This window comes from Hevea brasiliensis, chromosome 10 (assembly GCF_030052815.1).
Source record: "Hevea brasiliensis isolate MT/VB/25A 57/8 chromosome 10, ASM3005281v1, whole genome shotgun sequence".
Taxonomy (NCBI): Eukaryota; Viridiplantae; Streptophyta; class Magnoliopsida; order Malpighiales; family Euphorbiaceae; genus Hevea; species Hevea brasiliensis.
Window position 1 is genome coordinate 5,253,531 of NC_079502.1, and position 21,163 is coordinate 5,274,693.

Here is a 21,163-nt window from a genome sequence, read left to right on the forward strand (position 1 = left end):
TATAAATATATGTACAATTAAACAATAAAAATATACAATAAATAATAATAATAATAATAATAATAATAATAATAATAATAATAATAATAATAATAATAATAATAATCAAATTAATAACAACTAAATCAATTCTTGGAACTAAGGTTATAATGAAATAATATATTTTGTTTATTGATTTAATATTAATATTTAAAACTAATCATTTAAATTAAAATTAGACTATTAGATAATTCATAAAATATTTTTAGAAATAACATTAAAAATAATATATAAATGAAAGTATTACAAGATTATAAAATAGTTATATAATATTAAAATAATATTTAAATACTATTAAAATTTAAAAAACTTTATATTAAAAAAAATTATGTTATTACACTTAACATAAGAGCACAAGAGCCCAAAGGCCCAGTATAGCTGAAACTCTAGGACTAAGGGATACCGATGAAGTCGCCAGCCAATAAGTATAAGTATGCTATTAGTCAACACTAGCCAAGAAAGATAAGCAGTTAATTAGAAAGTAGAGTTGTGCACAGTTCTCGGAGGTCCCGAACTGAACTGAAGAATTGTACTGAACCAACAAGAATCGTACTAAAATGAAGTTATTTTACTACTTTGATTCAGTTATGGTTGCTAAGAACTGAATCAAAACCGTAAAGAAACCATACTAAACCAAAACCGAATCGAGAACTGAACTTATACATATAATTGTCAATGATTTTTTAGATGTATTATATACTTTCAGCATAATTATATATGTTTATATGATTATGAACTAAATACAACCTCATGTTGTATTTCATTTTTTTTATATTTTCCTAATAATTTTAGTTATAAATACATTAAATTACCTTATAATTCTTAATTATAAATGTACTATTATACATAAATATATGTTAATTAATAATTATATTCGTGTCTTATAGTTAAATATTATATAATTAATAAATAGTTAAAATACATATACTATTATATTATGTTATATATTTAATCATAAATTATATATACGCCTTATAGTTAAATATTACATAATTTAGAAATAGCTAAAATGATATATTATATAATAATAACTTAATTTAAAACTTAAATGTTAGATCAAGTATGACTTTTAAGAAAATAATTACATAAAATTATTTCGAGAATTGAACCAGAACCATACCAAAATTTTTATTCTATTTTAAGTCCTAATCAAACCTTGAACCGAACCAAAACCGCACATCCCGACTATAAAGAACAAATTGAGCATTCTGTTAAGAGTTATAGTCTTGGCACATGGGATTTTCACTCAAAACCCAAGCTTCCATCTACCAGATGCCTTAGCCTCCTTAAGCTTAAGTACAAATAAACAAACCATCAACCATCAAGGGAGGCACATGGAAGAGCTCTTGACAATCTCTCTTTTAGCCTTTAGGTCAACTAACACCAGTTACAGGTAGCACAAAGACCCTAGAGGTACCATGTAGGAAAACATAATAAAACCTCCACGATCTACTAAACCTCAACAATATCTGCTCTAGTAAGGTTTGACAAATCTAAAAACAAGTCCACATGAAAAGCTATTTAAAGAAAAAAAAAAAAAACCTAAAATGCAAAAATAGAAGGCAAAATAACTATATACATTCAAGCTTGGAGGTAGAGAGGGACTAACCTACACTTCAGCCCAGGAGCTAGCCATCCCTTATTCGAATGGGTGGCTAGGAGAAGGTTGTTAGACCATTAGAGAAAGAGAGGCTAGACCTTTAAAAGAAAAGCTAAAGTTAAAAGAAATCTCTCTCTCCATCTAAAAGTTCGAGAGAATGAGTGTGACTGAATAGTGATTTATCTTATTTTATAATTAGGGCTAAAGGCCTAAAATAACCTTTTTAACTTTAGTTACATAGTTAATCAGATCCTTATAAAAATCAATTAAATGGGATCTTTAATTTTTTATTATAATCAAATAAGCCCCATATATATAAATTTCTATCCAAATTCATTCAATTTTTGTCATGTGCCATCGCGTGATAAAATAATCCATCAAATAGACATTTTTCTTCATTATGGCTAAATTTCTCCTCTTTCTCTTCTCGTCATCTTTTTCTTTTTACGATGAGTGGAAATCAACCCACATTTTGATGCACCAAACATGGAACCCTTGTCCACAATGTGCCAAAATCCTTGTCTCATCTCATTTTTCTCACATAACACGCCTAAGCAAATTGGATACTCTGTTGATATAAATTAACTTATAAGAACCTACAATTGACACAATGGGTAGCATGGAGGAGTTCAGTCATCTCCTCAGGTCTTGGTGAGTTAAATAGCAGGGAGAGGATGTCTAAATAGTGTTCGGAGAAAGCTTTTCCCAGTAGGTCAAGTTGCAGGTTCAATTTAAGTCTCACTCCCTCCATTGCTAGTCCACACACTACTGGCACTAATGAGTTTAGTTGAGGATGGGGAAATGACTAGTGATGGGCCTTGTTAGTTTTAGGGGTTATAGGTAACAAGTTTCACTAAGTAGGATCTCAGCCCTACTGGGCAAATGTAGAGAGATGACTTTGGGGGGATAACATGCCTTATTACTGCTGGAATTAGTTGAGAACAACTAATTATGTGTGGAATTGAGAACAACTAATTTATGTGAAGGGGAGAAAATTGTAGCCACCATATCCATGGGTTGAGCAAATTCATGCTAGCATTATTTTTCATGGGTTTGTAAGCAAAAAAAATGGGTTTATTTATTATGCTAGAAAGGTTTTTGGTAAGTTGTGGATAAAGGATAGTGTTTCTTGTATGGCTATATGATGTATAATTTTTCACATAATAGTTAAGGAGAATAATAGTTTTTTTTTTTCTTCTTTTTTTGAGTGTGATCCAATCATGTGAGGGGATAAAAGGGTGTAGAAACCCCTTAGAAGCCATCGCCTTCAATTTTGAAAGAATTGCAAAATTGCCGTTATTAATTTTTAAAATTTAACGGAAGTGTAACGGTGTAAAATTTAGACTCATTATTTTATTGAAGTGCATATTTGATTGTAAAAAAAAGTGATAAGTACCTAAATGGCTTTTTGTGGCATAAGTTGAAGGATCCATTTTGGCATTTGACTTATAATTGGAGAATGGAATTTTGATTTCTGTAAGGTAGAAGTCCATTTTTAAGCTATTGAAAAATAGATCAAAAGTTACTTATGGTCTTTTTGATATTTTTGTTAAAACTGTTATTGAGAAAAATATTTTTCTAAATATATTAGTTAAAGAATATTAAAAAATTATTTAAAATTAAATCTGATAAGTTTTAGTTATTAAAATATTAAGACTCTATTCAGTAACAACTTGTAAGGTGATGTTTAGTGTTTGACATTAGTTAAAATAATACATCTCTTATTTAACTGTTCAGTTGCATAGTTTTTATAATAGCGTTTAGAGGTTAAGAGCGTAATTAAATGAAACATCAAGTATTTTGACTAGAGTAAAAAATATGATAATATTACTTTTATATTTAACCACTAATTTAACAGCTAATTTTACCTAATACTTTTGCTTTAACAGTTAATATTTAATAATTAATAACTAATAAAATAACTGACAGTTACTATAACAACTAATATTGATAAACATACCCTACAATAACAAAATAATTTTTTTCTAAATTAATTTTTTCAATAGCATTTAAAATTATATTTTTTTTTCTTGAAAAACAAATTTGGCATTAAAGCTAATACTAAATAGGTATTTAAACCTAATCGATTAAATGAGTCACTTAAGTCTTTAACTTTTGAAAATAATTCATTAAATTCCAAAACTTAATTGAATTAAGTATCCATTTCTAAATTAAATAAAAATGTACCTTTAAGCCCTTCAAATTTTCTTCCATTTTCTTATCAACCAAATGCTAAACTTAATTTTTGAAATCTTCTTTAAAAAATTTTAAAGTATCATTTAAAAAAAATGAATATTATTAAAATTATAAATAATATTTTATATGTAATATAAATAACAAAAACTATAAAAATATATTAAAATTAAAATTTAATTTTCTTTTATAGATATTTGATTCGAACCATGTTATAATTGAGAAATAAAAAAAATTTTAAATTATTTTTTATAATTTTTTGTTAACTTTATTAAGAAAACTTTATTTTGTTTACGTGTTATTAAATTTATTAGGGATGACAACGAGTAGGGTACCTGCAAAAATCACTTTACCCGAACCCGATTAATATTATCAAAATCCGAACTCATCATAAATTTGATTAAAATTTATTTTTAACTATCCTAACCCATCCCAAATTCGATTATTATTACTCGAAAAAAATTCGAATCCGTTTAATTTTATATATTTTAATTAATATTTTACATAAAAATTTATTTTAATTAATTATATTTTAAAAATTTAATAATTTCATAAAATATTTAAATTTCATTTTATATAAATAAAATATATAAAAATTTATAAATAGTATTATAAAAATATATATTTTATATTTATTTAAATATTTATATAAATGAGTTCGAATAATGGATATTCAATATGCAAAATTTGAACCTGATCACAACTCGTTATGGGTATTATTTTTCATATATTCTAAACTCGATTATATAATACCCAAATCCATTCTATTAGGATTCGATCAGATCGAGTATTTATAAGTACTCAACATATTGTCATTCCTAAAATTTATAAATTGAGAAGCATAAGTAGTTTATTGAAAAGTTAAGAGTGAGGAAATATATATATATATATATATATATATATATATATATATATATATATATATATATATATATATATATATATGTTTCAAGTATTAAGAATTAAATTATTTAATTTTAAAATTATAAAAATTAATTTATAAATTTAATTGAATATTAAAAATTAAATTATCAATAAAATAAAATTTTAAAAATTAAATTATTTTAAATTAAAAATAAAAATATGACATTTTAATATTTTTATTAAAATTAATGATTGTTTAATAAAATTTTATTAAATTATAAATTTTATTAAATTTTATAAATTAAATTACTTAATTTTAAAATTATAAAAATTGAATTATAAATTTTATCAAAATTAAGAAATTAAATTGTAGTTCACCCAAACAATAAATAGAAGCTGTAATCCATAGTGGGCAAAGCCACAATCCAAGTCCAGGCTTTTCTTTCTAGGGCACAAACTGCACCCTAGAAAGAAAAAACCAAAAATCGAAAATTAAAAGCTCAAGCTTAATCCCTCTCTCTCTCTCTGATAGTATTTCCATGGCAGAGCCTCCATCTTCTCCCGCTGCTACCGTAGACCACAATTCTCGTAAACCCGAGTCCGAAAGCGCGGACGTTCTACCCACCCAACCCGATCCAACATCCAACTCCATAACGCCACTGGCACCTCCATCATCACTGGCACAGCAACAAACACCAAACCCTAACCCTAGCCCGAATCCTTACACTGCCTCAGCATCAACTCCAGCAAATGCGTTTCCGTCCTACGCGCCGCCAATTTCCGGTGCATCTGTGGCTCCCGTGGCTCAGTCCTTCCGTCCGGTTCCGCAATTCTCTCCGTTGCCGAATTATCAAAACCCTAGCGTTGGAGTGCAGCCGCCTGGTGTGAGTGCACCGCCGGTTATGGCATCTGGTGCACCGGGAGCGGTTCCAGCGCCAACTCCCATGATGCAGTATCAGTTTCCGCCAGGTCAGCCTCCAAATCCGGCTTTGAGAACGTACGCTCCTATGCCAAATGGTTATGGTGTCATTTCTGGAGCTGTTCCTCAAGGGACCATGCCACCACCTGGTGGGTTATTCCTTCCCTTATTCTTTCTCGCCTTTTTCATTGCCCATCCGTTTCCTTTACACCCTGTTTGGATTGAGTGCAGTTAGGTTTATTAATGTATGGTATGTATCATATTGTATTGAATTGTATTCTATGGTTAATATGTTTGGAAAGATGGTATACAAACATGTTATGGTAAAATAAATATAAATATATATGGTTTAAAGATATTTATTTAAATAAAATATTAATTTATAAATAATGTTATCATAATAATAATAATTAAAGACACATTTTATTTTATTTTTTAATTAATCACTAAATATGTCTTATAAATATATATCATTTCCATGGGAGGTTTATTGGAATTTTATAAATTGTGTAAGAATAAAATGGAGATATAAAAATTTTAAATCATCTCAAACCATGGATTTGGTGGTTTTTACGAACTCAAAACCATTTTAAGAAGCATTGGCTATTATTATTACTACTGCTAGTAGATAGCTATTGTTTGTTGTTGAGTGAGCATATGAACAGATAGGCAACTAGCTATCATTAGCATTGGTGAAAAATTTCTACTTACAACTCATGGATGTTAGACATAGATAAATGGTGTTAATTTTATGATTTGGTGGGAAAGAGTGTTAAAGAAGGGTGTGGAGGAATTTAGAAAAAGGGGCATCGATGACAGGATGTTTTCTCCTACAGTGTCTTGATTGAATTCGGTGAGAGAAAGGTTGGAAGGCTTCATATTGCTTAAGAGAGTATCACCTTCTACAACTCCTGTTTTGGTATGCACGTATTTGCTTGGTTTCCTTTGATTGTATTTATAATAAACAATGTAATTGAAAAATTCTTTTACTGCACAAAAATAGCATCTGGAGTTTACAAATTAAAGAATACAGCATAATCCATATCCTTCTAAATTACATCTGGTTATGCCATGTTTATTTTAGTAGGCTACTTTCTGGTAGTTATAAGGATTCTGTCCCTTTCATGGGTCTATGAATTGCCAGCAGCAGACCATGTTAGCAACTGAGTGCTCCTTGGCTTGTATTCTAAGGTATCACAATTCTTCCAATCAAAGTCTATCTTTCTTCCCCCCCTCTTTCTTGTATTTCTTTATTTTGTTTTCATGCTGTGCGTTTGACCACTAATGGTTGAAATAAATTAAAAATGGCAAACGTAAACTAGTCTAGTTTGTATTGTTAAATCCTTTAAAGCATGAGATGTTCCAAATCTCATGTTGCTCAATGTCAAAATTCTGCAATCGGTGCATGGGATTGTTTGAAAAGGCTACTATTTTGCAAGTGGATGCATGAGGTAAGCCCACTTCACATATCTATGTTTATGAACTCTATCCCTTTTCTTTTTTTATTACTGTTCCCTCAGGTTATCTGTTCAGCTGGTGTGCTTGATGCGTATGGTGCCATCTCTAATTTGCTTTTGTTGTGTGGTAACAGCATTTAATTTTTTTTTTTATTGTCTGAATTCTTCTTCGCATATGCATGCTGGTGGGGACAACAGTTATTTCTGTATTTAGTTTGTGGACCTGTTTTGACATGTCTGCAAAGATTTTGTTTTTTGTTTTTGCAGGAATTCAACGATATCCCTCTCCATATCCAGCTATGGTTCGGCCCATGTTTCCTCCTCGTCCACCTGGAGCAATTGGTGTGCTTCCAGCAGCATCCCGCCCTCTTGTTCCAGGAATTCCAGGTGTTCGTCCAATTATTCCCCCCATCATTAGGCCAGCTGTTCCTTCTATCACACCGGCAGAGAAACCACAAACCACTGTTTACGTTGGCAAGATAGAACCTACTGTGGAGAATGATTTTATGCTTTCTGTTCTTCGGGTACTTTATTGATTTTGTTTCCATCTGTTTACTTCATGACTCCTGGTCTTTTTTTTTTTTTGGTTTGCTTTGTTTGTAGCACTGTTTATGCATGGTTGAAGTTTTGAAATTGTGAAATCTGATTCTTTAAATTTTATGAAGTTCTGTGGACCTGTCAAGAGTTGGAAACGTGCTCAAGACCCCAGTGATGGAACTCCAAAACGCTTTGGGTTTTGTGAATTTGAATCTGCTGAAGGAGTTCTCCGTGCATTACGTCTCCTGAGTAAATTTAATATTGATGGGCAAGAACTGGTGGTATGTATGTATGGCCTGATATTTTCTTTTCAAATTTTATTATAATTTTCCAGGCTTCTTATTTTTAATATTCCATTGTTATGCAATTTATTTTGAGGTAGATGGTGATAAGTTCCAAATTAGATGCATTTGGTTATTGAAGTTTGTTGTTATTTGATGAAGATTCAGATGATGAGATAAACTTCTCAACAAAATCTTCAGTTGATTGTTCTTTCTTTTCCTTTCTCAGTTCTTTCCCCCTTCCTTTTCGAAAGAGGTTTTAAATCTTCAAATCTTTACCATGAATGTGTTAACTTGTTGTTTGATTTTGATGGAATATGTGAGGTACAAATGTAGAAACGATTATTCGACTTATCAAGTAATAGAATCATTTCTGTTCTCCTGTGTCTCTTGACCATTTTAAGATTTTGATTATCCAAAGTAAAGGTATTGTACCATAAGCGTTTGTGAGACAAGCAGTTATTGATTACAAAAACGTTTGAAAAGGATTCTTGTGGGAAAAGGCAATTTCTATCCGGGCTTGTCTGGAGTTATGGCTGGTGCATTTTTGGATGGTGTAATTTGTCAGGTTTGAGTTCTTTGAAGCATAAACCTGGAACACCTAAACCGTTGCATAAAAAAGGGGGAAAACATTAGAGATATGGGCCATCCCTTGAACAATGTTTGCTTCAAGGAAATATGCACTAGACTTGTACATGTTTCATTAATTATCTGTTTTGTCTTCCTAACTTGTATGTGTTTCTTTAATTATCTGTTTGTCTTCCTGTCATACGTATGCATCTGTGTTTCTCTTTTGGAAAATTGTTTGTGATATTTGTTCTTCTGTAATTACATGATTAACAGCTAAATGTAAATCAAGCAACAAGAGAATATTTGGAGCGGTATGTTGAAAAGAAAACTGAAAACTCCAAGAATCTCAAAGAAAATCAAGCTGGAAGGATTGACAAGGAGGATGGAACAGCCCTAGGTGTTGAAAAGAATGAACCTTCAAAATCCACTGAGGAGGACTCTAACATTGACAAGGAGAAGGGGAACAAAGAAAGTCATGATCTTGCCAACTTTGGGATTGTAACTGATGAAGACAAGGAAGCTGACAAAGAAGCTTTGGAGAAACTTACTAGCATGATAGAAGAAAGGTTGAAAACCAAACCTTTGCCTCCACCACCTCCACAAACACCTGGGAATACGAACTCAGAACTGCCAGCTAAGTCAAGGGATGGGGACTCTGATGCAGATATAGCGAGACAAGGTGAGTATTTATGGTGGATATATGATCATGGGTACTTTTGTTGCTCATTAGTACTATCCATTTGTCATGTTCATTGCTTGTAACAATTAATAATACTCAACACAAATCATAATTCTTAGTGCATGTTCTCATTAGATAATAGCAATAATAAAACTTAGTTATAAAGATGCAAGTATATCATGATATACAAAATTGAAAAGAAAAATAATCTAACATAAATCATAGATGATTAATGATTATGTGCATATACATGCGCATGCTGGTATATATACAATTGTATGTGATATTCTTGTTGTGTATTTAATTAAAAAATTCATTTAATGTTTTTCTTCATTCTATTTCAATTGATTAATGGTAATTTGATGATAGTCATGGTAGGAAATCATTGATACACAAATAAATTCCATTGATATGATTAATAAATTGTATGAATTAAGATTTAAAGGTTGGAATAAGGTTGAAAAGTATATTAGTAGCGTGGAATTAAAGAAGCCCTTTATCTTTCCCCTTATATGTTTCAATGTTATGATTTTTTTATTTTTATTTGCATTTATAATTGAACTTATGAATACCATTAATTGTTGAAAACTCAACAATAGAATTACTAAAATCTTATAGCTAATCAAAGTTGAATTATAAATAATAGGAGTAATATATATATATTTTTTAAATATTAGTAGTATTGGAATTTGCAAATCATATAATTCATGAAACTTCAATTATAGTTGGCACATAGAGAAATAAAAATTAATGTAGCTAGTTGAAACAACCATATATAAAGCAAATGATATGCTACAAATTAAAATGATGTAAATGATATAAGAATAGTTATTCTCCTTTTCCAATCAAAATTCAAATATAAGTGATAAGTTTATATTGAAATAATTGGTTTTACTTATTATACATAAAAATATGAAATCCTGTAGTTGATAGAATTTTGAATAAAATAAAGAGATAAATAAAAAATTAAAATGCAATTAAAAATCTTAATTAATAAAAAAAAATTAAGGGAATTTTAGTAGAATAATTAAAGCCCCTTGTCCATATCATAATATTTAATTGTATTTTTTAATGTTTACAATAGTTCCTTCAAGTCCTCACAACTGTATGTTTTTCTGTAAGACTAATGACATATTTTCAATCCTTAAAAAGTATTAAATATTAGTGTGAGTATTTTTCTTGTTTATAATTGTGCAGACACAGCTGAAGATAAAATTGATGATGAGACAACAAGTGACAATAAAGCAGCAAGTGAACAGGATAGACCTGAAACAAGCTCACCTGATAGGAGTAGAAAGTATGACAGGAGAAGTAGAGACCGAGACCGAGATCTAAAACGGGAAAAGGAACGAGAAATTGAAAGATATGAAAGGGAAGCAGAGCGAGAGCGAATTAGGAAGGAGAGGGAGCAGAGAAGGAAGATTGAGGAGGCAGAGCGTGAGTTTGAGGAGCGGCTGAAAGATTGGGAATATAGGGAGAGAGAGAAAGAGAAACAGCGGCAGTATGAGAAGGAGAAGGAGAAAGAAAGAGAACGCAAAAGGAGGAAGGAGATTCTTTATGATGAAGAGGGTGATGATGATGATTCAAGAAAAAGGTGGCACAGGAGTATCTTAGAAGACAGGAGAAGAAAGAGACTACGGGAGAAGGAGGAAGACCTGGCTGACAGACTCAAAGAAGAGGAGGAAATTGCTCAGGCTAAGAGCAGGGCTGAGGAGGAAAGATTACAGCCGCAAGAGAGAGATGCTTTAAAGCTTTCATCTGATCTTGTCATGAACGGAAGTGAAAAGAAAATTCTGGCTGAAGAAGCCATCACTGAAAGCAAAGATAAGGTTGTTGAACAGGATAATGAGGGAGATTCTGGTAATGAAAACCGCACAGGTATTTTTTTTTAATGTAAATTATTCTTTTCCTGTTATTTTTTTTTTGCTTTGTAACATCCTCCAATACTCAAAATAAACACAATAAAGAGAGATAAATTTTTTCAATGTTTTGAATGGGTATTAACTTCAAATGACAGATGATGGGGTTTTACAAAATGGTACTATTGATGAATCAACCATGACATCAATGACTGAATCGGATTTACGGCGAAGTGGTAATGTGCCTACAAGAAAGTTGGGTTTTGGTTTAGTTGGGTCTGGCAAACGAGCTACCGTTCCTTCAGTTTTCCATGAAGAAGATGATGATGATGCACACAAGGAGAAAAAGATGAGGCCTCTGGTTCCTATTGATTATTCAACAGAGGAGTTGCAGGCAGTTCAACCTACTGTTACAGGAGCACAACCACCAAATCTTGCTGCTGCTGCAGAATTTGCAAAACGTATATCTAATGTGACTTCCAAAGAAGAGAAGCCTGATGTGGAAAGAGAAAGAAGTAGACGTTCTCATGACAGGTCAAGTCAGCGAGAGAGAGACAGGAATGATGAAGATATTAATCGTATGAAAGATGAGAAGGATAAGATTCTTGAACAGGACAGGAACCGGGAACATGGGTTGGACAAAGTGAAAACACCAGACAAGCAGAAACTTTTGGATGCAAAGCAGTTGATTGATATGATCCCAAAGACCAAGGATGAGCTATTCTCATATGAGATAAATTGGGCTGTGTATGACAAAGTAAGAAATTTTACATACTTTACCTGTGCCTGTTTCAAGGTTTTTTACACTCATTCAAATATTCTGCATCAGTTTCTCATTTGCAACTACAATTTAAAAATGGATCAAATATTTGCTTTCACAAAATGGAAAGTGAAAGCTCAATATGTGAATCACATATTGTTTTGATGTTTAAATTGCTATTCCCGTATGAGATAAGAGTTTTATTAAATAATACAAAAAAATTGCACAACGTGCAAATTTCTGCAGAACTGTTGTGCTGCCCGCCTGCCCCCTTCTCTTTCTTTGCATACTGGTGCCTTAATTATTTATGACATGCAAAAAATGGTTTTTGATTTCACTGTTCTGCTGAAGATAGGGGAAGGAGTACAAATTAGTAGGATTTCTCTGTTGTTTGATTTCAGTGTTCCACGTAGATTATCAAATGCCCTAGTACAAAAGTGTGATAGGTTAGTTGGGAATGAGTGAGAAGAAAAAGGGAGAGACCTAAAACGACCGGAGGGAAGTAATGGCAAAGGATTTATAATTTTTGGATATTGATACGTGCTTGGTGTCTAATAGAGCTGAGTGGCGAAAAAAGATCTGTTTAGCCGACTGCAACTAATTTGGGATTAAAGCTTAGTTGTTTTTGTTGTTGTTGTCATTGCTGCTGTAATTGTTCCACTGAAGATAGGGGTCCAACATCATTCTTGTTTCAGAAGGGTATTTGATATTTATATTTGCCGTGTCATTGTTTGTCTTGACCTTTGTCTGTCTGAATTTGAAGCATAAAAAATGAAATAGGATTTTTAATCTCTGTTATATTCATAATCTGCAGATGTTTTAGTTTATGGAGGACCCTTTTCCATAGGCTTAATGTGTTATATTTTTTCATGAGGCTGGTCTGAAGTATTTTTATGATAAGGTCTGCTTGATGCTGCCATGGTATTTGTAAGCAATATTAAGAACCTTAGTTTTGAAAAATCTTAAAACCTGTTTTCAAGGTTATATGGGTTTGCTTTGGGACCAAGTTGTTGGTAATGGCGCTGCATGTGTTCCACATTTGGCCTCAGGTTCTTTTATTTGTTGAAACTTAAAATGTCCAAATGCCTCAAAACAGGTGAAATTGACAGAGCATTTTGATAATCCACATGAAAGTAGAGATCTGCAAATGCTAACTAGAAACTAACTCCAAACTTAAGTGGTTGTCTAACTCTGTCTGTGTTATATGTGATGGTGTTATATGCATTTGTTACATTCGTTACATTCTAAAATGTTGATGCAATGTGTCATCTGCTTTTCACAGCATGAGCTTCATGAGAGAATGAGACCATGGATTTCAAAGAAGATTACAGAGTTTTTGGGAGAGGAAGAAACCACACTGGTAGATTACATTGTATCAAGTACTCAAGAACATGTTAAGGCATCCCAAATGCTGGATATGCTTCAGTCTATATTGGATGATGAAGCTGAAATGTTTGTGCTCAAGATGTGGAGGATGCTTATCTTTGAAATTAAGAAGGTGGAAACGGGTCTTGCTTTGAGGTCAAAAACATAAAACTAGTTACTCATTTGTTCCTGGAGTGCTGTGAGATGGACATTCTGGTTTCCGAGTATTGTAGAACAAAGCACAGATTGCAATCAAGGTACATTTTGCAATTTGAACAGCTTCAGAATATAATTTCTCATCTTCAAGAAATGAATATATTCTTGCACTAATTGCCCTTTTGAGTTTGTGGTTTGTAGCAAAATTTTTTTTTTTTTTTGGTTTGTCATTTGATGGTCCTCTATTATGTGGGATCAAAGACTTTCTTTCCATGAATTTGAAGGGAAATATAATCGACAATCTACTGGAAGAATGGTTACTTTCGGACTACTTCTAATTCAATGATCTCAGAAATTTTGTATTCCCTCTTTGATCTTTTGTTATCTCATTTTAATAGCTGAAAAGATGTGCCAAGACATTTGATAGATATTTAGTTTGTATTATTGTTATTATTATTAAATCTACTTTTAATGCACTATATTATCATCTCATTTTATTTGTAGTTTATAAATCATTAGTTATTGCTACAAATTACAAACTTATTTAAATATTAGCACAACCAGCCTTACATTACTCGTTAAGCACAACAGCACTTAATATTGCACTTTTGGGTTCATGTGGGATGATTCTCCATTGTAATTCAGGTTGCCACCACGCTTTAACACTCTTGCTAGGTGGCTAGCTACAAGAAAACCATGGCTCAATTTAGATTTTTGTTGTTCCTCTTCTCGTCTTATAAATATAATATAATTTTTTTCCTTTCATCTCTTTTTTTCATTGAATTTCATCTAAAATTTATTTTATTTTCATTTATACAAGTATATAAAGTTAATTATTTTTAACTCGCATAAATTTTAGATTGATCAACTTGAATATGCATTTATATTTATCTTTGTACCATTAAGCTATTAGTTACTTATTTTGTTATTTTATTAATATCTAATTTTTTATATTTGTTTAATTTGAGTAAAGGGCGGTTATTTTTTTTTTCTTTAATCATATGGTATTTGCTATCTAGTCTAACTCTTTGGGGTTCATATTTATATTTTTGCTTTTAGATGTAAATTTTATGTAAAAATTATGTTTAAAATTCTATAATAATTAAAATCATAATTACGTAATATTTATATTAATTATTGAAATTTTATTATAATTTTTTGAATTGGTAAAAAAATTCTATACTTCAAAAAAAAAAAAAATATATATATATATAGTAAATATATTATTGAAAATATTATGGTTAGTCCTAACGTCCTACAAGTAGAATTAAGAAAAAGGGGAAATATAAAATGCATTAGTGTGTGTGTGTATATATATATTAAAGAAATAACTTAAAAATATAAGTTTGGAACATAATCTTAATAATAAATATGTTTTTTTGTTAAAATTTCCTGTAGGTGAAATTTGACCCGCTCAGCTTTACATTGGGGAATCTCCAGAAAGCGTACTCTACAGTCTGCAGGCTGAAGCACAAATTCAGCTTCATTCTTCAGTTTTTTAAACCGTAGGCAGTTAGTTATTTATCATTGACTTGTAGATATGATTTTATCCACAAATTTCTGGATGGATATGGTCTGCACCCGCAAGTCCTTACTAAATTGGTAACCTGCACTTCAAACTTTCAACTTCTACTACTGTCCAATTTAGACTAGAAAGTGAGAAACTCGATCAGCATTACCTTCAATTTATTTCAAAGAGGAGCCAATTTAGGCCCCAGGCCAAGAGAAAGTTTCAGTTCACCGATAACACCAAGAAGAGTAAAGAATCTACTGAAAAGAAACCTTAAAACACATTGCATGGTACCATTTATTGGTCTTCAATGAATCCAGGGAGAGGCAGCCTAGCCTCTCAATTAGTACAATTCACCATTAATTGCATTAAAACATTTAATTAACAATAAGTTTACAGAGCTTTACAGATTGGAGACTTTCCCAACCCAGATCGTGGGATGGCATAATCAATGATTGCTGTCAGATCACCCAAAACCAAGCTACAATTGATCCAGCAGCCAGACCAACAACTAGGAACAAAACAATTACAATCCCAGCAGTCTCTGCATGCTGTATTGGGACAACTTTGGGAGCCAAAATCATTAGAACACTTGTCAAGTAGCCATTAGTAAGACCCAAAAGACAAGTCAGGATTGTTACTGGGATCTCGGTTCGAAAGAATTTAGGACCATGCAAGCAGCCTAAGAACAAAGGGAAAAAGAGCAGTCTTGCAAAACAACCACCAATGGCAAGTTTGGCATTCTCCATCATATAGACTGCAGTCAAAGACTTGCCAACCAGATCAAACACATTGTAGCCGGTAATGAGAAGGATTGCATACCAGTCCTTGAGAGTCTCAGAGTGCACATCCTCTGTTATATAGCCCGGAAATATCGACAACGTCACAATATAAATGAGCAGGATCCCAATCCCATACCATTTGACACTCCCAATAATCTCCAACAAGGTTGATCTCCACTGAGCCCCAGTTAGGGACCCTTTCTCCTTCTTTTCCTCATTCACAGCCTGAATTTTCAAATCTGTATAGTACTTGATCACAGGAAGGTGATGCGCCACATTGTAAAACAGAATACATATGGCCATAACCACAATCCCAACAGCGAAATAGAGATTTGCACTTTTTCTGAGGCCATGTTCATCTTGTGTATATACAGATTTGGTTATGATCCTTAGAAATGAAACCAGGACTCCTGCATTCATTAGGTTAAAAGTTCAAAATTCCTCCTCTGCAATTGTATTCGCTTGCATAGCTAAGAAATGAGAAAACTACACCTCAGTTATAGAAGGCATATAACTAGGAGCATATACAGTAAATGCATAAACACCTTGTAGATTTGGTAAACTAATAAGTTTTGTATGCAATTATTTAACACATGTCCAGCAGCTCGTGCAGGATCCTGTTTACAAATGTTCTAGCATTTTCAAGATCTTTCTAAATTTAGGGTATGTTTGGCATTACTGTTAAACTACTGTTGAGAAAAAATTTATTAGTTATTAAGTATTAAAAAATAATTTAAAATTAAATTTGATAAATTTTAGTTATTAGAACACTAAAATTTCAAACTTTTTTTTTTTAATGCATCTAAAATGGTGCTTGCAATTTTGGCCTTGACACATCAATGCTAAACAGAAACTTGGTCATAGAGATTGAGTGCTTTTTGAAGTGCAATGAAATGATGTGGCCTTTTTTTTTATTATCATTTTTAATATAGAAATGTGAAGTTTTAGAGCTCGTTTCACTTCTAAGTTTGTATAAGCAAATTTTTATTGGTCTTTAAATTGGTTGGCCTTGGCTTAGGATTCATCCAACCTTTGAGCTATTTAAGTGCAAAAAACACATTGAAAACGACTAGATCTACAGTTGAGTACTGTGTTTTTTTATATTGTGCTTATATGGAAAGTTTTAGGTTAACTCTAACTCATGCATAAACAAAAGAAAGAACTTCAATTTCTGCCATTTGACAATATCCAAATCAAGAATCCATGGCAATCTAACAAAAATATCCAATTCAAGCAATAAATTGTGATTATAAAAGTGGAAAAAAAAGCAACAATTGTAATTACCAGAACCAGCAGTACCAGCAACAACAGCCTGCATATACCTCTCAGGCAACCCTCCAGCAGCCCCAATAAGCCCACCTTGGACCAACGCATCAGCCATGCCGGAAAGCGCAATCGCCACGACCGTCACATCAAACCCATCACTCAACCCGACCCGACCCTTTATATAAACCGCATCCATAATCGGGACAACCAACAGAGAAACGACGAAGAGGGCCAGGCCCGCATTTATCCTAACATAAGCATCGGCTACATGGGCGTAAAAGACGATCACCAAAAGGCAGCAGAGTCCCACCACCATGTAAGCCACGGCGAATATGCGGTCAACTGAAACCCCGGGATAGATGTAGGAGAAGTAATCGACAGCGGTGATGAAGGCATTCCACGGGAGAAGAAAGCCAAGGCCGAGTGTAAAGTAGATTATGTAGGCCAAGTGGAAAGTGTCTTTTGGGACATTTTGAGAGATGGCCGGACTTGAAGCGGAGGCCGCGTCGGGTAGCAATAGGGAGGATTCGGAGTCGGTGTCATTGTCGGTGGGTCCGCCAGCAAGACCCATGAGAGAATTAGAAGGCGGAGTGGGTCTGGATTCGAGCTTGGGTTTTGGGTGGTTGACCGGTGATCGTAAGAACTTTTTCTTGATGGAGGGAGCGGACTGGTATTTGGCCGGTGGCGGAGCTGTGGTCAGATTTTGATTAGGTAAGAAACGACAGCGTGTCCATGCTTGTCACATACGAATCCTTTCAAGACCCCAACTATCTTTTCTTTTTCTTTTCACATGTGACAGGCACGTAGTCTTTCATTTTTTTTAATTAAAGGGCAAAAATAAATCCATTATTTATCTCTTTATTTTTTTTTATTATATGATACTGAATATTTTGATAAAAATAATTATTTTATAATTAATAAAATAAATAAAATTTCAAGAAAATTTATTTATAAATTCATACTTCATATTATGTGTAAACAAAAATTCATTTACTTTATATTTTTAATTTTATGAAACTGCTTATACACAAATTAAAAAATATCATAAATTTATTATTTATAATGTTTATAATTAGGATGATTATTTTAAACACGATCCATCAATACAATATGAAAATAAAAAATTTTTATTGAGTCTATTTATATTTGTGTTGAATTATTTATAATATATTAAAAAAATTGATCTGTATATTTATAATATATTACATTATTCATATTATCAGTTATCATCAATCTATTTTAACTCACTAACATGTTTTAGCCTGCTAGCCTGCACGTGACACTGTTAGACAATAAAATTAGTAAATATAAATTTAATCATTTATTGTATTTGAATTTTGTTACTGATTATTTTTTTTATTAAAATTAATTTAATTTTTAAATTTATATAATAAATTAAAAAATATATTGTTTTATAATTATTTATTTTAAAATTTTTAATAAAAATGTTGATTCTTGTTTTATGTTAGATTTTATATGTTTATATATTAATAAATTATGTATAATTAAAATTATGTATATTTTATTTAATATATTATTTTTATAAAAAATAAATGTATTGAATCATGTCAAAATATGCTTATATTGAATTGTGTTAAATTGAGTTGTATTAAATATATTAAATTAATTTATTTTATTAAATAAATCATATCTTATCAAATTAATCCATATGATTGTTTCATTATATAATTTTTCCATGCTCAGGCCCTTAACCCGGCTGAAATATCTCCAGACACTGCCGCTCAAGACGCGGCAGAAGGATCCTCAAGGGAGAGTGCCATGCTTCACCATGAGGCAGATAACTCAGATTGAAGCTACAAGGGACTAAATCAGGCCTATTTGTGAATTCTAAACCCAGAAAATATTTTCAAACTTTATACCCATTAGATACATGGAAATCTTAGTTGGAAGCAAGATGTTCTAAGAAAAATAAATTTTTGAAGGAACCTCACACTTTTTTAATTCTCTAAATCAGTAAATTAGAGATTTTAACAAATTATTTTTTTATTGCTGTATTTTATTTTACTTTAAAAAAACTTTACATATTTCATCTTAAATATGAACAAAAATGTAAAAATGTTGTTGGTCTTTTCCCATTAAGATCTCTGGACCACAGGAAGCAGAAAAATGGTCACAGCCAAATTAAGGCCTTTTCTTTCTCAAGGTACATATATTCCACCCAAATTAGTTTGAAAGTATGGCTTAACTGTTCTTTTTCTGGTTGGAGGTTGGTAGCAGCTCCCATCAAACATTTATGAAAAATAATCACCAAATCATGGTCCTAACCTTTGAGCAGGCCCATGAGCTGCGCCATGCATCCTAAAGCCACCCCATATGATATCACCTCTACTGCTCCACATCCTTGTCTTTAAGATCCAAAACACCCACCGAGGACAAAGACACCAGGAAGAGGCAGCCAGCTGGTTAACAACTGAGCAAAGATTGTGAACTTTTTCTTATGTATCTATATAACCCACCTGACCCATAATTTTTCTCTCATCAAATTTAGTGGGATATCATATGGCACTTTTGCAAGAAAGCAATAATGTCCTTTTGGGTCTTTTTTGGCTCCTGTGCATGACATTAGAGGTTTCTTCACACAGCAGCCATATGCAGTATACTCCTCCTAATGTTACTCGTTTAACTGATCTCTTTTCTAGTGTCTCTATTGGTCAAGGCTTCTCCACCTTTTTTGGAGGTTCGAGTGTTAAGCTTCTCAATAATGGGTCTTACGTTTATCTTGCTCTTGATAAATCCACAGGTATAGCTAGCTCCATTTCATGTATCTTGTGTTAACGAGGTCTGTGTTGTTTCTGAGTTGATCCCAATGTTGATCTTTTTGGGTTCTTCTCTGCAGACTCTGGGTTGGCCTCAAAGAACAAATATTACTACGGATTCTTTAGTGCTGCAATAAGGTTGCCTGCTGGTTTATACTCTGGAGTTGTAGTTGCCTTCCATGTAAGCTCTGTTTTGTATAGCCAAAAAAGTGCATTTACTTGTAGAACTAGGTTGCATATGCTTATGGGAAAGAAAATTTTCAGTTGTCTAATGCAGATACGTACCCACACAACCATGATGAGATTGACATAGAACTTCTTGGTCATGACAAGAGAAATGACTGGGTCCTCCAAACTAACGTGTATGCTAATGGAAGTGTTAGCACTGGAAGAGGAGAAATTCTATCTCTGGTTTGATCCAACACAACAACACCATCATTTGGAACAGTCACCATACAGTGTACGATAACCCAAAAACCACAAGTAATTTCTTTAAAAATTTAAATTTTCTTTCTTGGATTAGCACAGTTCTGAATATATATCAAACTAAAAACTGCAGGTTTCTAGTGGACAATGTACCAGTAAGAGAGTTTGTTCACAACAGTGCCTTCCCTTCTGTGTACCGATCAAAGGCCATGTCAGTTTTTGCCACAATCTGGGATGGTTCAGAGGGGGCAACACATGGAGGAAAATACCCAGTTTAATAAGTATGCACCATTTGTGGTTTCATTTGCAGAAATGAAAATGAGTGGTCCATCAGCTGCTTCATGTAAGGCTGAAGCTCCTTCAAGCTTAGACCCTGTGGAAGGGCAAGAATTTGTTAGATTATCGAAGGATCAAAGTGTGGCCATGGATTGGGCAAGAAGAAAGCTCATTTTCTATTCTTACTGTAATGATAGACCCAGGCTCAAGGTCCTGCCACCCGAGTGCAAATAAATGTGATACATGAATTTCAAAAAAAAAATAATAAATAAAAAAAGAAATACAACTTCATTAATATATTCTTAGAGTAGTTTGGTCTTTAATCAAATTAACTTCGATATGATTCTGTGATTCCCTTAATTTAATAGCTCAACATCCATTTTGTGGTTTTCTTAGCCATCAATCTCATTATATTTGCTATATAAGTTTAAAATTTAGACCAAAAATTGAAGGTAATTTTCACACTCACTCCGAGTAGCAACGGTGAAACCTAACATGAGATTTTTGCTCAATGATTTTCAGAACCGTAAGAGTTAAAACTTTGATCAAATTCAATCAATTAAAAAAAAAGCTATCATTGAGAAGTACGAGTTGTCCATTAAACAGTCTAACCTAGGAGACAATTTGCAGAGAAGGATAGCTAACAGCTTCAATCCGTAGAATACGATTAATCACACAGCTGCGATATGAACTGAACCCAGATAGCTGTAGAGCAAGTTGAACAGTTCCTCCCCATTAATGATTAATGATTAATTAACTGCTACATGGGATCAGTCATACGATTGTGAACCAAGAAATCTAATAGATCTTTCCTGTTTGACCTGGAAACACACAGGGCCATTAAGAT

General features: G+C 32.3%; 2 protein-coding genes and 1 pseudogene across 10 annotated transcripts; 2 read left to right on the forward strand and 1 right to left on the reverse strand.

Moving 5' to 3' along the window:
* Positions 1 to 5,107: 5,107 nt before the first annotated feature.
* LOC110635338 (RNA-binding motif protein 25) lies at positions 5,108 to 13,758 on the forward strand. 9 transcript variants are annotated; one of them, XM_058129001.1, is made up of 9 exons: positions 5,616 to 5,764; positions 6,452 to 6,534; positions 6,700 to 6,806; positions 7,136 to 7,596; positions 7,738 to 7,890; positions 8,734 to 9,139; positions 10,337 to 11,017; positions 11,157 to 11,755; positions 13,041 to 13,758. In XM_058129001.1, exons 4-9 carry the CDS (start codon positions 7,252 to 7,254, stop codon positions 13,290 to 13,292), a joined length of 2,436 nt encoding a protein of 811 aa, XP_057984984.1. In that variant the 5' UTR covers positions 5,616 to 5,764; positions 6,452 to 6,534; positions 6,700 to 6,806; positions 7,136 to 7,251; the 3' UTR covers positions 13,293 to 13,758. The 9 variants fall into 9 exon arrangements, with proteins under 9 accessions (XP_021640317.2, XP_057984984.1, XP_057984988.1 ...); XM_058129005.1 differs by having other exon boundaries at positions 7,340 to 7,596; XM_058129000.1 differs by having other exon boundaries at positions 6,703 to 6,806.
* Positions 13,759 to 15,062: 1,304 nt separating this feature from the next.
* LOC110635339 (equilibrative nucleotide transporter 1) lies at positions 15,063 to 17,620 on the reverse strand. Its single transcript, XM_058129007.1, has 2 exons — positions 16,856 to 17,620; positions 15,063 to 15,981 (listed from the first exon to the last, which is right to left on the reverse strand). The coding sequence occupies exons 1-2, from the start codon at positions 17,406 to 17,408 to the stop codon at positions 15,251 to 15,253; spliced, it is 1,284 nt and encodes a 427-aa protein (XP_057984990.1). The 5' UTR covers positions 17,409 to 17,620; the 3' UTR covers positions 15,063 to 15,250.
* Positions 17,621 to 19,313: 1,693 nt separating this feature from the next.
* On the forward strand, positions 19,314 to 20,964 carry LOC110635345 (probable xyloglucan endotransglucosylase/hydrolase protein 33; annotated as a pseudogene).
* The last annotated feature ends 199 nt before the right edge of the window (positions 20,965 to 21,163 follow it).